This window comes from Colletotrichum graminicola (genome assembly GCF_000149035.1).
Source record: "Colletotrichum graminicola M1.001 genomic scaffold supercont1.2, whole genome shotgun sequence".
NCBI lineage: Eukaryota > Fungi > Ascomycota > Sordariomycetes > Glomerellales > Glomerellaceae > Colletotrichum > Colletotrichum graminicola.
Genome location: NW_007361006.1, coordinates 74,896 through 89,939, shown reverse-complemented (window position 1 = coordinate 89,939; position 15,044 = coordinate 74,896). Strand labels below are relative to the sequence as shown.

The window sequence follows — 15,044 nt, the reverse complement described above, 5'->3', positions numbered from 1 at the left end:
GCCCCGTGACGTTGGTCCGGCCGGAGTTGATGCATGTCTCACAGCCTACGCGGGAGGGGAAGCCACGAGGCACCCGAAGGGTCTGTTGGCTTGCATGTGATGTTTGGACGGTGCTGAGGAAGCGTGCTTGTTCCCCCTCAAGGCTGGCTTGGCTTGTTGCAATTGGTGTGTCGGTGCCCTCAGTTTCTTGGTGAGCCACGGCTACCGATGCTCTTCTTCTATGGATAGTGGTTCTTGGCGTGGTCAACATGGATTGTATCCAAATGCGGTTGATAGAAGGTCATGATAATGATAAAAAGTTTTTTTATAACATTCATTTGATTTAGAAATAAATGTATTTGCTTTACGTTCACCATCCCATCGACGGTTATGCACATCAACACATCGATCACCATCCCCATTGCATTACCCAGCATTTCCACGATGCCTCGGTCCCCAGCCAAGAAGTCATGCCGAAGTCCGCAGCAGTGGCAATCTCAACGGATCTGGCGACTCATATCTAGCAGCTCTCCGGCCGTCACTCGACGAAGGCGTTGCAGGCAAGCTTTCTCCAAACTCAATCTAACTATACAGAACGGATCTGTCGAACCCGGCGAGCGTCAGGGATACAGCAGCGAGTTGAGGGTGACGATGAATCACGACGACATTTGACTCGGCAATGTACCTTGGGTACGCTGTCTCGTAAAGGCCCATGGCATACGAAGCGGGAGAGAAGGCTGCGTAGGGATCAAGACCGTATGGACCCGGCCTCCAAAGGCCAGCTACTGCTCGGGATGAAGAGCGGCTTTCTGAAACAGCCTAGACTTTAAACTACGGATGTCATCTAGCTTATTTAAAGCATAACTTTGGGCAAGGGGGGCTGCATATGTAGAGGACGGCGAGCTTTGGAAGGCAATACATACTGCCAAAGCAGGCATAAGCCCGCCAGGATAGCGATTCAAACCGTTAGGCACTGCTTCAACGAGTATGTGAACATGCTTTCGATTTATTTCATTATCGGGGCCTTTTAATCTCCGATTCGCATCATGCACAGTTCTTTTCATAGGCCGAAGGAGTTGACGATAGACTGGGAGAAAAGTGGTCCAAAATCCTATCTTGGTTACTGGTCACCGGTGCGAGAACGAAACACTAACGAAGCTGATCCACGGACCAATCGGTCGTTGATAAATGCGAATGGCTGCTGACGGATTCGACCGTCATAAAAGTGGCCGCGCGTCACGATAGGGTCAGTGAAAGCTTTGAACTGTCACCTGAAAAGCCAAACATCGGGAAGATAGAGTATCAAGCGGGTCTTCCCCCGACCGTAGAATCGGCTCCGACAGGCAAGCGCTGCGAGCCAAAACGGCTCGGATTAAGTTCATGAAGGACAGCCATGATGGTGCCAGTTCTTCCTGGTTATGCTTTTCGTTTTTGCCACCGTATAGCTCCGATCCGTAATTCATTTCGCGGGGTGTCGCAAAGAAAGAAGTCAAGGATGACACTCCAGAATCCACTCGGACGCCCGAGGAAGAAAAAGCCCAAGCTTGACAGTAGGTACAGTGGTCTATCGGCGGGATAAGTCCGCCCTCCCCGCGTGGAGAGACGTCGGCCCTACCACGTTGTCGTAACCCACAATGCCTCCGAGATGACAGACCATACTTTCCCCCCAGTCATGTACGCCGAGGGTCGGTCGGGGACTCCGGATTTTCACCGACAAATTTCGCCGGACCTCGTTATCCTCGATCTGCAAACTTTCTTCTATTTCTCGACTAGCATCCCACGTAAGAAATTGAACGACTTCTGCCCGACGTTCGCCCTCGCCATGGTCTGCGTTGCTCCCTTCCCACGTCTTCTGGATCATCAAGGGCGAACCGACGACTCCCGTCACTTTGAAACCTACGGTACGGCCACGACCAGCCCCCCCCCCCCCCCCCCCCAAAGAAATGCCAGCAGCTCAGCGGACCGCAGGCGTGGAGACCTCCACATTTTCCCCGAGTGGGAGCCCGGACGAACTCCCCTTTCCCAAGGCGGGAGGATGATCGATTGCACTGAGAGGGGGGGGGGGGGTCGTGGCTACACTAGTACATAGTAGTCACTCGGGGGACAAAAAAGACCGCCGGTTTCCCCCTACACAACAGCCACCCTCACCACCAGTACTACAGCTCCTGCAATAGGCAATGCAGCTTTTTACATGCTAAAAATATACATTTGTGAGGACTCATAAGACAAGAAAGTCTATAAAGTGTATGAAAGTATACATCTTACCTATTTTCTGGTATCTAAAAGCAATAGGGCCATAAGATAAGGTTCTTCAAAACCAGCGGTCTTTTTTGTCCCCCGAGTGAGTAGTGTAGGTATTGCAGCCGCCCCCCTGCATGGCATGATCATCGGTTGCGAATGCCGACTGAGGAACCAAAGGCCAAGACTCGTCAAACCTGACTCCAAGACCGCACTAAATCTTGATTCTTGTCAATCGCCCGAGAAGCAGCCGGGCCGCTGCACATTGTGCGAGCCTGCATTGGACATACCGTACCTACGCGCACACACACTGTTTCGTTTTTCGTGGGGGGTTCAAGTGTGCATGATTTCGTCATGGCAGATTCACGCCGCCTTTTTTCCCATTTTTCCCATCCATGGCACCCATGTCATCTGGTTCCACTGAACGGAGTACTATATCGGCTACAGCCACATCTCTAAAAATCGCTTTTTGCTGAGTGAGAAGGAAGTAAGAGATGGGAACAGAGGAGACTGCACCCGCTGCTCATCTGCCCCTGTCCGGGGTACGCCCGAGGCCTATATCCTAGGTGCCCAGCTTTTGACCCTTTCCTCGTCCCCCCGCCGCCCCAGACCGAAGAATCACTTGCCTGCCCATTGGAATCGCCTGGGATACCTACGTAAAAGGAACGAGTTCCGAGTGGAGCGTTTAAAAGAGAGGCGAGAAAGTCGAGAAGCGGTGGGTGTCTAATTGTAGTAGTGTAGGTACTTGAGCAGACTGACAACCGCGCGCCATCTCCACGTCGCATTTCCTTTCCTGGATACATTGCACCTCCAGGGAATTGGCTGCTATCTCTAAGCGACTGCCGGTGTATCTTACCTCCCCCACCATCTCTTGTTTTGCCGTCAATCTGTTTGGCACTTTTTCCCCATTTCTCGTCTGTTTTCCCTATCGCAGGCTTATCCTCTCTTCCCGTACGACTGAAGCGTCGATCGAAACGAACGGCCCTGACGCGCCTGTAATTGCACGTCTGTTTCCGCCCCCCTCGGCAAGAGAGACAGCGAGGCAACACAAGCTTCTGCAGCCACGGCCCGTGGTCTTGTCGAATCCTATTCGCGGGATCCTGCATGCATCAGTGAGTTGCTGGGCATCCTTGGGGAAACAACACTATACGGAGAGAGCGAGAGGCTTGGAAGAAAGCGAGGGAAGGAGACTCAGAGGCCAAACCCGGCATTGGCTTCGAGGCGAACCGAGACTCTCCCCTCCCCCTAGGTCTTCCACACCCCGCCACGGGCGTGGCTTGCGATGCCAGCATGGAAGAAGAGAAGCACAAGTTCATGATTCCGGCCCATGAGCGGCGGCCCCTGCCCGGAACCATCACAAACGACCCGACGTCGCTGCCGAGCCATGACGTCCAATCGCCATCAGACTCGCCTGAGATTCGGCAGATCGAGTCGTTTTCACAGCACTCGTATCCCCAGAACGCCCACCTCCAAGGGCTCCCATATGCGTCACCACCGTACCCGGAATCGAGGATCAGCTCCGAGGCGCCTGTCGCTCCGACCGCCGGACGGCGCAACCCGGCGCCGGCAGTGGCGCCATTGGATCCCGAACGGCATCAGCAGGGAATGGTGGCGGGCTGGAGGCAGAGGTTCGAGAGGGACAGAGCGGACGACGGGAAGCCGAGAAGAACCATCTTGGGCCTGACCGTGTTTCGGTTCTGGGCCGCAATGGCACTGGGTATCATCATCGTCGGCGTCGCCATCGCCGTCGGTTTGGCGCTGGGTTTAGCCAACCGGTACGTCTGACGAACGAGGTTTTCTCTTGTAACCCTCTTGTTTCTCTCCTCGGCCATCCTTCCGCCCGTTCCTCTTCAGCCTCGGGCTGACGGATAGCCCCGCGCCTTCACCAGACGCTTCGGCGGCAACTCGAACGGGCCCCAACCTGTTACCCAGATCCTTGGCGTCCCCTCACCGGCCCCGATCAACCCGTACTGCCCCCAGCCGACGCCGGGTGTAAATATGAGCGTGACGCCCTATGACGCTTCAGGTTCGCCCATCCGCTTCAACAATGACCAGGTTATGTCCTTCGACATCCTGTGCAACACCTTCTACCCGCAGCGCCAGGGCATCAACCCGCAGCTGCGCGACATCCTCGTCATGACCGTCCCGGACATGCTTACCTGCATGACGCTATGCGCGCAGTACAACCAGGGGTATAGCGATGCCGTCGGCGACGACGTCTTCCTTGACGGCGGCGGCATCTGCGTCGGCGTCGCGCTCGTCAAGGGCACCGCGCAGTTCTGCCACCTCAAGAACGCGACGGGGGTCAACGCGACGGCGGCGGCCGGGGGCTTCGACGTCGACAGCGTGGTGCTCACCGGCGATTGGACGCGCATAACGACCGTCGAGCAGATTCTAGCGCTTGGGGGGGACATCGAGGTCGCCCCCAACGTGACTGTTACAACTGGGTGATGAAAAAAAGAGAACAGAAAACCCGGGGAACGAAAAAGAAAGAAAGAAAGAAACCATGGACTTGCGGGAGGGAAACCCCTGAAGCAGAAAGTCTTTTCTTTGAACGTATCGAGGAGATTCCTTTGACGAGGTCTTTGTTTCTGAGGGGAGGGCAAAGGGTAGGCTCCTGATAGGCTTTAGGGCCACGGGCGTTATTTTGGATACATGCAGCTTTGGTGCTAAACAGCGCATCGACAACAGCAACGGCGGCGGCGGCAGCAGCATAAACGAATCGTTGCAGCGGACAGTGTTTTCTTTTTTCTTTTTCGAGGAGGTGTGTTTGGAGACCACCCTCCATTCTAAAACGACGGGAGGACTTGCGGAAGCGGTTTCAGGCCCGCGTCCAGATTTGACTACGAGCCACGGCGGAAGGATCGAGGCATATCACCTCCAACCTCTCTGGGCTGCCAGCGGCTCAGGAAAGGCGAGGGGGGGTGAGGGGGTAAACGGGATATGCCCTTTACAAAGGGCAATTTCGGATTGGTTAGCTCGAGGTTCCATACCTTCCCAGGCTTGGATCAACCAACCAGCCTTGCGTGACCTGCTGCCATCATGTGCGCAGCAAAAGAGGGGGTGACAGTATATACGTGGCGAGAAGTTGAGGAGACAATAATGCATAGCATCTTATATGACACACATATATATTTACACATACCCTGGAAACACACTTCTTCTGTATTGGAATCCAACAGAAAACGTACAACGACCCCTCGAGCTTTTGTGAGAACCATGCCTAGATTCCGTTGGATAGTCAATTCGACATCAAGACACTGTTTGCCGGGCATTTAAGCCCAACAGGAAACCTCATGGCACGAATGCGTGCATTCGTGCGTTCTCTCAGTCCATTCATCGCTAAATCGTTTGTCGCTATCCGAGCACGTCGTCCCGGCGTCTATCTCAGAGCCACTGTTCAACCGACTTCAGCAGCGCAACATGCCTGCTCATAGAGAAGCCGTTTCCTGATCCACAGTCTAGGTGCGCCACTCCGAACCGTTATTGATTCCGTTGGGCGCGCCGCTGCTACCGGCAGCGTGGCGTGGGTCATCGTCGTCCTCATCGTCCAGTACACGGGCAAGTTCATCGGGGTCCTGCATCTTGGCGTCGGGGTCAACAACGCCGTCGAGCTCCTCAGCCCGGCGCTGGTTGTCCCTTTCGGTGTCCAGGACGCCATCGTCGGCACTGACGGAGATGCCGCGGGCACCCCACTTGGGCCGGCCACCCCGGCGAGCCTGGCCCTCGTTGTCGCCAAGCGCCGGTGCACTCTCCTCGTCGTCAGACTGCACATCGATGCGCTTGCCGAAGATCCTGTTGAGCAACCAGCCGCGGCGCATGTCATCGGCGTCGACGACGCCGCCGTTGCGGAGCTTGACGCGCTGGCGGGTGTAGTATACCCAGGCGAAGTCGACGTAGAGGGCCGTCTGGATGATACCGAAGATGACGGAGACGGTGTTCGGGGCCTTGTCGTTGATGTCGAGCTCGCGGGAGATCCAGCCGATGAGGTAGAAGGCACGGTAGGAGCCAAGGGTTAGGAGGTAGAAGGAGTCGATGACGGTCGGGACGGTCGTCTGCCGGAGCAGGAGGAGCTGGGGCAAGACGCAGACGGACTCAAGTATCTGGGAGAAGTCCCAAAGCCACTGACGGGTGTAAGTTGACGAAAACTTGGCTCTAGACCACAGCACAACCTGGCGACTTACGACTTGGAAGCTCCACCAGTTCTCGAAGATGAGCATGACGAAGGGAGACAAGAGCAACGAGCCGGCAAAGACACCGGCTCCGACCTTCCAGGAAATCTCACGCTCTCTGGTGCGAGGGAAGATCCACTGCATCGCTGCGATGATGTAGAAAGATGACGATATGTAGAAGAGCTTGAAGAGGAAGTTCCATAGCGGTTGGGCAGTGAATATATCGAGGTAGCGTGTGCAGAAGACAATGGCGTACAGGCCCTGGGTAATGAGAGAGACGCCTGCGCGCGCACACATACTCGGTCAGTATCGATTCGGTTCACTCGTACGGTCTCGTTAACGTACCCTCAGCACTTCTATTGCGGTGTATCGCGTACATCAGGATGCATTTTGACAGGAGGTGGGAGATATCTCCTATGTATCGGAACACCTGGACGAGCGAGTCAGCTAGCGGCTTCGGAGGACGACTGTCGGCCTCGAGGCACTTACGTTCCACGCAGTCATGGTGTTGGATTGGAAGTCGAGCGTGCAGTATATTCCGGTCTATCGGAAAGTGTGTAGGTAATGAGGAGGGGGGAGGACTCGGGAGGTGCGGTTGCGACACGCAAACAAACAGCAACGAACGGGGGGTGACGGCCGCTCCGTTTCACATCAAACGAGGCGGCGAGCTGGCCCACGGAAGGGGAGTTATGTTCGGATGATGGCTCTGGGTGGTGTCGGTTTCCTTCAATGATGCTTGGAAAGGAAAGGAGCAGGATGGCAACACGACGTAAGAAACAGTCGAGACTGAGGATGTTCAATGTGGAATGCGGAGGTGAAGCTTGTCAGTTCAGGTTCCCGATCCAGCCATATGCCGCGCGGGTTGCCACACTCCTTCAGCTGGAGCTGCCCAGCTGGCCTTATCAGCTTGAGCCTGAGACTTATCTGTGCTGAAGGAAGGTGACGACAGCCCGGACCCCCAGTCACGTAGCGCCGCGACTAAGGCCATTGATTGGCCCAAGGGATTGTTGGGTCGCTTATGTAACCCCTCTTTTGAGGGGGGTAGCGCCATTGAGGACGTGGATTTCCCCGGTCGTTGCCTGTCAACCTGCTGCACGCATTGCGAAGCCTATGCCGAATCGAGAAATGCAGTGTCAGGCGGGGCAGGAGACGAGAGTCCCTTGAGCAGCTTCGAAACAGGTACGGATAGGTTGCTGCGACTAGAAGGTCGTCTTTTTGATCAGGTCAATGGCCCTCCTGAGGACCTCGCGGTCAGACTCGAAAGTCAACTTCTCAACGGCTGCGTCGCAGCTAAAGAACCTAGCCTCGAACTGTGTTTCCCCTCCCTCAGTGCCCTCCCTCGTCACGCTGTCACCTTCCAAGGCGGCGACGTACCACCAGATGAGTTTCACCCCGGCTCCTCCGTCCAGGCTCCTCGTCGTCAACATGAACGGGTCCGTGATCGCTCGACGCGCGGTGGCCGCGTCCGGTGCTTCGGCATCGTCATCTGGCCCCGGCGCCCGCGTGGCCATGTCGACAGGCAGAAGCCTGCAGCGGAAGCCCGTCTCTTCGAGGACCTCCCGCAACGCCGCCTTGTGCCTCGACTCGTCGCAGTTGCGCCTGCCCTTGGCGAGGAGCCATTCGTCCGTAGCTAAGTAGCGCAGCAGGCAGACCTCTGCGGGTTCCTTGGTCAGGTCGAAGGCGATTGCGCCGCAGCTCTCGACAAAGGCCTCGGATGGATATTGGCTTTGGGCAAAGTTGGAGGCTGCCATTTTTGTTTTATTTTCTTTTTTGTTTTTTAATCTTAATGCGGAGCTGTGCCGCCAGCTCGGGACGCCTATTTTTAAAGGCGCAAGGGGAATCTTGTTCCGGCAGAGTAGATCTGGCAGGTTGATGTTGTGTTGCAGAGTGGTCATGGAGGGGCCTTGGCCGTAAATAGATAGGCCGTCCCTTTGTCTGGCTTGCTTCCGAGTCCCGTCCCGTTGGTGGCCGGCCGAGCGTTGTGACTGCTTTGCCTTTGGTTTCCCCATGGGCTGTCCGGGCTGTGTGCCTGCCAAGACGCCAGCCATCCAACAGGAGGCCAGGTCAGCTCGCCTTGAAGGTTATTTGATGGTGCTGTCGGTTCTGATGGCTCGTCTAGCTCAACACGCGAACTGCTGGCAACGCTGCAACTTCGGCAGCAGCCGACTCCAAGGTCGGGCCTAGTCATGAGCTTCTAATTGGGTTTTGGTGACAGTCCATCTTCTTCTCTTCTTCTGCGTTCAAGTGAGGGTATGACAGTCTGGCTCTAGAACTTACGAGCTGTTGTGCAGGACTAAAAAGGAAGATAATCGTGTTAAAAGTAAGAAAGGGTTACTTTACTCTATTGCCACCGAGGGTTGAAATCGAGGCTGGATAGCAAGGTTTCGCTCCTGGCCCCTCACACAAGTTGGTATTAGGACGACAGTTCGATTTCATAGAAGCATGCAATGTCTCCCATGCTGTCAACCCTGGTAAGCAGGTTGGACATTCTGTAACTTCTCTCCGTTTGCGAGCAAAGGTGCCGAAGTGACATAAACACGCGAGTACCCTGGTCCAAACGAACTAGGTATGTTTTTTCGGGAATATTCTTTCATATTGGGAGATACCCGCAGCGGGGGGATTACCGGTTCAGGTGCCTTTGAGCCTCCGTCTCGTCCAGCAGACGTCGTCAGCGGACACGCAACAACCATTTCAAAAAGGCCCCGGAATGTAGGCAGATCGAACTAAGAAGCCTTCCTGGCAAGGGCCAGTCTCGATCGCTCTAGTGCGGAGCAACGGGTCGGCACCTACGGCAGCGCCAGCGGAAGAATCAATGACGCGGCCCAGCTATTTCGTAGACGCGTTCCCTCATCGGCCGGGTATCCCGGCCCCCACTCCCTACAGTACAGAACGATCTATGTGGGTATCGTATCCACTCGTGAGATTGAGAAAACGCTAATCGGTAAGGGGTCTGACAGCCGCTGAGAAGGGCTTAGTGTGCTGGCAGAAACAGGGCTAGTTAGTTGGTTGATGGGTTGGGGGAGTGAGCTATGACAGAGTTTAGGCAGGCTAGTTGGCTGGCTGGCTGGTGATGGTGGGCGGGTAGGTTAACCGCCTTCTCAAGAAAGCTGAGCGTAGGAAGACTGCGCTAAATATATACAGCTAGCCCATCACTTCTAACAGCTAGCTCGCAGTATAGCGTTTTCTCAATCATACGAGTGGATACGGTATGCCCCTGCGTTGGCGACGGCTCAGACACCGGGCGATGCGTTGGTGGTAGCTGCTTGCCTGTCCCAATGCCGCATTGCCGATGGTGGGGGTTTTACTCTAATCGCTGGGGTGTCCCCTGGGGGCTTGCAGCTCGCTGCTGGAATCCGGAAGCCAATTTTTGTTCATCACTCACGCGTGCTTCCCGTTCGATAGCGGGGCGAGAAGGCGTACCTACATCGCCGGTCTTGTTGCGTCGGACAACCGCCCACCACCCCCTGCACCCTAGCAGGGCGCCTTTGGTCCCTCCCTCATCACCCGGGAAGTACGGAGTACGCATCAGGTCTTTCGGTGGTCGAAGGCGGTACAAGGGCTGTTGCGTAAGAGATGTGTAGAAAAAGCAAATGGGTCCCCCTTTGGGCCGTTGGCTGGCTGGCTGTTTGTTGGTTCGATTGATACATTTATTTGACTCTGCTTTGGTATACATACCAGAGTGCACTATTCTCAAGAGACCTCCTTCAGTACCTAACTTGATTCATTGCGCGAGAAACTTTGGCATCACTGTCAGCTCAACTCATTACGCCTTTCTGGATTTGTTGCCGCAGGAACTGGGGTGGAAGGATCAAACGTGCTCTCGCCCTGCACTGCGCCTTCTATGACGTTTTGCCCAGCCAAACGGGAAGACAGATGACCAGGTCCAACATACGAAACAACCGTGCCGCCCTCATCGTTATTTGAACCCGAGGCGGTCACTCTGGGAATCCAACAACAAGTGCCAATTCCTCGCGAGCCCAAAACCAACAAGTCAAAGATGCATATCGGACGCCTCCTCCCGGGAATCGTCGCCGGCATCACATTAGCTCAGGCTACCCCGGTCCAAGACAGGTCTCTGGCTTCATCCACTTCCGTAAATACGGCGGCGGCCGTAGACAAAGAGACGCGGAACGAGCCGGCAAGCTATTTCCGCGAAGCGAGGTATGTTGTCGAATTCTTCACTCGCATCGCCCTGCCTGGTTTTAAGACGAGAAACGCCGACGGGATGAACCTCTATCCCGAAACTCTATATCCTGCAACATGGAAGATTACTGGACATTATCGTACTGACCGATCCTCAACAGCTTCTCTTCACGCTATGACGAGCGCTTCGCCTCCAAGCCGCTCAATGAGACGGCTGAGCGCGACGCCCTAAAGGTCTTGGTCCAGACCTACCTGACGATGCTCGACGACCTGGGTGTCCAGACCTGGCTTGTTCATGGCTCCCTCCTGGGATGGTGGTGGAACAAACAAGTTCGTTTCTCATCCCTTGCCCCTAGACCAATGCTTCAAAAGCTTCCCACCCTCGTCCGGGTCAAAATACTAATAACACAGATTCTCCCCTGGGATTCGACCGCAGACGTCCAAGTCACAGTAAATGGCATCAGATTCCTCGCCGCCTACTACAACATGACGACCTACTACTACAAGTACTCTTCTATCCCAGACGGCCGCTTCTTCCAGCTCGAGGTGAACCCCAACTACGTCCACCGGGCCAAGGACGCCGTTGGCGAGGCCGACGAGGCCGACGCCCGCTGGATCGACATGGACAGTGGCCTTTTCATCGACGTCACCGCCGAGGACCGCAACACGTACCTTGACCCACTGTTGGAGACCGTCTTTGAGGGTGTCAAGGCCAAGATCCCGTACAAGTACAAGGAGATGCTTATTTCTGAGTACGGAGAGAAGGCTTTGACGGACAAGGAGTTCAACAAGTAAGTTTCCCAAAGACAGCAACTCCACGCTGCACGTATCTAACGGCTATCCCAGCCACAAATTCATCGACAACAAGATGGAGTGGGTTCCCAACGACGAGCTCTGAGGGAGCATGGGGAAATGTACGGGCTTCATAGTTGATGCAGAAACTTATCGGACGCTCAGGGTGTGTAATGGGGGCATACAGTTCGCGATAAACCCAAAGTGTGTCTGTTCGTATTTGGCGTTAGGGGATACCCAAGGCTCTGGTTTCAGCAAAGCAGGCAAATAAAAGCCGGCAGTAAGGTTGCAGTTTTGACGTCGTGCTCTATTCCTCAGTGCCTCTGGTGATTTATCTCATTCAGTAGCTTCTCTGTCGCCATAATATTCATCACAACCCTCTAGCATCACGCATCGCACACCGTCTCAGTTAGCAACATTGTTGTTGCTGCTTCCGGCGGCATCACCACCATTGTCTCCACCGCAATCCCCTTGAACTTTGCCTTTCCCTCCTTGCTCTACGCCTGGGACGGCCCCGTCCACGGCGTGCTTGACTTTGGGCAATAGGCTGTTGATGTGGACAAGCAGGGGACATTTCGTTCCGCCTCCGCAAGCATGCGAGATATTGAGTGACATGCTAGTGACCCGCTGCACAATCTGCGAAATCGATGTGTCATCCTTGAAAAGGACGTTAAGGGGCCACAGCCTTTTGTCAGTAAGAATCCTGAGATAATCGCCAATACGATGCTGCTTGGTGCAGAGTTCCGACCAAAGGATAATCTCGTGGCATGGGTGACACTTTTTGGCAGTGCTGGGATGCCGTCGGCCGCAACTTGGACACAGCTTGCGGCCGGTGGTGTACACTTGGCTTCGGCTACTCAAGACGCCATCAATGGAGTGGATAAGCTCGAAGGTGCAAGCGAACAACTTCGCCACATTCAAGTGCAATCCATCTGTAGTCACAACTCATCAGCCTATGCAAGCTTCTATGTTTCGATGCCACGTATCTGGTATCTGAGAAGAAGGTATGGGGAAAGAAAAATCAAAGGTTTTGGGGGTAAGGTTGGCATCTTACTAAGAGATTTGTTCATGTGTAAATCCTTGAGATCTTGGCTTCTCGCCCACATTTCGAGGAAATTCATGGGAAGGTGATGGGAAGCAAATGCCACCAACTTGGCAACCTCCTCTTCCGCCTTGAAGGTGATTGCCGAACTCAACAGCATGCCCAGCTCCTCCGTCTTCGGTTGGTCGTGGCCGGCTATTTCCTGGCGTATCGAGTCACACCACAGACATATCCACGGTGCGAGTGCCTTGCCACAGTCCAAGATTGCACTGACTTTGGCAACTTGCAAGAGGTCCTTGGCTGGAAGATGCCGATAGGTGTTAGTGTTCGTGTAGTGCAAGACGGAGAAGATGCATCGAAAGGCATCCACCTCAAGGTTTACACAGTCGTAGAGTCTGGCCACCTTGCGTCCGTCCTGGGTGCCGCAGGTGGTATCGATCAATGTGGCAATAGTCTTCGAGGCCACACTGCAGACTTTTGAAGACAGCTGAAAGCCAGCTATGGCTGAATTTTCATGACTGAGTAAATTGACGAAGAGGTCGCCAGCGGGGTATATGGGCTCGGCATGTGTGGTGTGCGTATCCGTGGCCATACTGATCTCCTCACTGGCGGTGCTCTTGTCGGGTGGTGGATTGATGTCGTCACTGCTTCCTTGGTCGAAGCTGCAATCGATCGCGTCATGATGGGAAGCCATGGTGTGGACGGGGGCAAAGAAGCCAACTTGAGAAGTTGGAAACGGCGTGGTAAAGATTGAAGGAATAGACTACATACTGTCGCGAACATGAAGGCAGCAGTAGGAAGCATGCGGGGGGAAGGCAGGCAGGGAACCTCAGAAGGCAGGTGTGTACAATCTTAGATGACTTCTTTCCCTCAGAGATTATCAAAAGGCGCCGCTCTTACCTTTTTGTGATGGAAATGCAACCTGCCTTCCCGAGGGGAAAAAAAAGAAATATGTCTTGGTGCCATTGGGCTATGCTTTAAGCAGTCAGGCAGATGGTTTTTCTCGAATAGGCACCCTTTTACAACGAGAGTACGATTGTATAAGTTTTCGGTGTCAAACAATGTTCCATTCATAATCGAGCAAGTATAATGCATGCGGAGGCTGTCTCTTCTCTCCTTGTTGCCTGCTGGGTTTCGGGAGAAATGTTAGGAAGGACCAAGAAGAGAACGGAATCGCAAAAATCGTGAGCTTTGCGACATTGCCGTCTACAGTTCATTCAAATAAGTTTCAACGAGAATTATTCGAATTCCCTTCGCTTTGCTGCTGAACTGCCGTATTAATATCAAAGTCAATGCTCAAGGCCCAAACGATGAAATCCGGCTAATAGAGATAGTTAAGTGTAGCAGCCGCCACAAGCCTTCCAGTCTTAACTGGCGTCAAACTCGCCCTTGCCATCATCATCGAAGTCAGTGTTGAGCTTGTCCGTGACGAGAGAACTTAATTCCTGACCCTGAATGCTTCCAATAACATCGACTACCGCCTCATCCAGCTCTCTCAATCGCTGCCTCAGAGGACATTGCTGATCAAACACGCATTTTTGAGTGCGTGTCTCCCGGACCATGTTGAATCGGCGGACTATCTCGCCAATTGTACACTTTCGCCAGGTCTTCTCATTCGGGTAGAGCTGGTGCTTCGTCAAGATAACCGTGCACTCTGCGACGCGTGTTTTCCAACAGCAAAACACTTGGTAGTCTCTGGCGCCGGGCTGCTCACCTTCGACTGATGAGCAGTCTGGGCACTTTGATGACCGGCTCTTTTCGTAAACGAGAAAGCACTTGCGGCAGCGGGAAGTGTGCATCCAGCCGATGTCGGATTGGTTTGCCGCCAAGTCGGACACTGTGTTCTGTGAGAGAGAATAGAGGCGCTGAGAAACTTCCTTCATCCTCGAAGTTATGTAGTCTGAGAAATATTAGAGATTAAATCAAATATGTTCGCTATCATATTACGGTGTACTTACTGCTGACCTCTTCCGAAAGATTGGCCGACGTCTGGTCTCCAAGCCAAGAGCTGAAGTCAAAGTCGAGAGGCAGTTGTAACACAGCTAACCGTGAAATCTTCTCAAAAGCCTGTGATTTTCCAATGATGGAAGTGGCCACCAAGAGGTGTCCGATATCTCGAAGCTCGATAGTGCGGTTGAAGTTGGCAAGCCATCTCTCCATCCACGGCGCGAGCGACATAGTGCAGCAATACTTATCGCAATGGGCAGCAATGTCCGCAAAACGCTCAGCGCTCATTGTATACCACTCACTATTATAAGCGTAGTGAAGGATGGAAAGAACAACCTCCATTGCATCCGGGCTATCTTCATGCAGACGAATGTCTGGCTTCGATCCATTTTTGGTCCTGATGCCTTCCTGGAAATCACGAGTGAAAAGGGCGTTGAAATATTCAGAAGCAATCCTCAGAACTTGAAAAGAAACGAGAAACTTCTTGCGCAACTTCTCGTTAACGACCACCAGAGCAGCGTCCCAAGCTGGGTGAAGCTCTCTGATGATCTCGTTTGCTACCTCAACCTCCGCCATAGTGGTTGGTTGTGTTTTGTGTCGGGATGAGTTGCGACGGCTCAATGGTGCCGAGAGCCAAATGAGTTGATACCAAAATCCGGTCAAGTGACCGATGTGGTTGAGGATGTGATGCTGCAGACGATGCGGTCTTACCCTAGGCCCGATATTGAGTT

The 15,044-nt window shown here is 53.9% G+C and overlaps 6 protein-coding genes across 6 annotated transcripts; 2 read left to right on the top strand and 4 right to left on the bottom strand.

Moving 5' to 3' along the window:
- Nucleotides 1-3,507: 3,507 nt before the first annotated feature.
- On the top strand, nt 3,508-4,668 carry GLRG_00499 (uncharacterized protein; the record flags this gene model as incomplete). Its single annotated transcript, XM_008091184.1, has 2 exons — nt 3,508-3,992; nt 4,107-4,668. The coding sequence occupies 2 exons, from the start codon at nt 3,508-3,510 to the stop codon at nt 4,666-4,668; spliced, it is 1,047 nt and encodes a 348-aa protein (XP_008089375.1).
- Nucleotides 4,669-5,678: 1,010 nt separating this feature from the next.
- Nucleotides 5,679-6,893, bottom strand: GLRG_00498 (ER lumen protein retaining receptor; the record flags this gene model as incomplete). Its single annotated transcript, XM_008091183.1, has 4 exons — nt 5,679-6,341; nt 6,402-6,670; nt 6,735-6,819; nt 6,879-6,893. The coding sequence occupies 4 exons, from the start codon at nt 6,891-6,893 to the stop codon at nt 5,679-5,681; spliced, it is 1,032 nt and encodes a 343-aa protein (XP_008089374.1).
- Nucleotides 6,894-7,588: 695 nt separating this feature from the next.
- Nucleotides 7,589-8,140, bottom strand: GLRG_00497 (NUDIX domain-containing protein; the record flags this gene model as incomplete). The annotated part of the gene is made up of 1 exon (XM_008091182.1): nt 7,589-8,140. One exon carries the CDS (start codon nt 8,138-8,140, stop codon nt 7,589-7,591), a length of 552 nt encoding a protein of 183 aa, XP_008089373.1.
- A 2,246-nt stretch (nt 8,141-10,386) lies between these two features.
- Nucleotides 10,387-11,430, top strand: GLRG_00496 (uncharacterized protein; the record flags this gene model as incomplete). Its single annotated transcript, XM_008091181.1, has 4 exons — nt 10,387-10,550; nt 10,694-10,862; nt 10,944-11,323; nt 11,379-11,430. The coding sequence occupies 4 exons, from the start codon at nt 10,387-10,389 to the stop codon at nt 11,428-11,430; spliced, it is 765 nt and encodes a 254-aa protein (XP_008089372.1).
- A 299-nt stretch (nt 11,431-11,729) lies between these two features.
- Nucleotides 11,730-13,060, bottom strand: GLRG_00495 (uncharacterized protein; the record flags this gene model as incomplete). The annotated part of the gene is made up of 2 exons (XM_008091180.1): nt 11,730-12,256; nt 12,379-13,060. The coding sequence occupies 2 exons, from the start codon at nt 13,058-13,060 to the stop codon at nt 11,730-11,732; spliced, it is 1,209 nt and encodes a 402-aa protein (XP_008089371.1).
- A 673-nt stretch (nt 13,061-13,733) lies between these two features.
- On the bottom strand, nt 13,734-14,889 carry GLRG_00494 (uncharacterized protein; the record flags this gene model as incomplete). The annotated part of the gene is made up of 2 exons (XM_008091179.1): nt 13,734-14,203; nt 14,325-14,889. 2 exons carry the CDS (start codon nt 14,887-14,889, stop codon nt 13,734-13,736), a joined length of 1,035 nt encoding a protein of 344 aa, XP_008089370.1.
- Nucleotides 14,890-15,044: the final 155 nt, after the last annotated feature.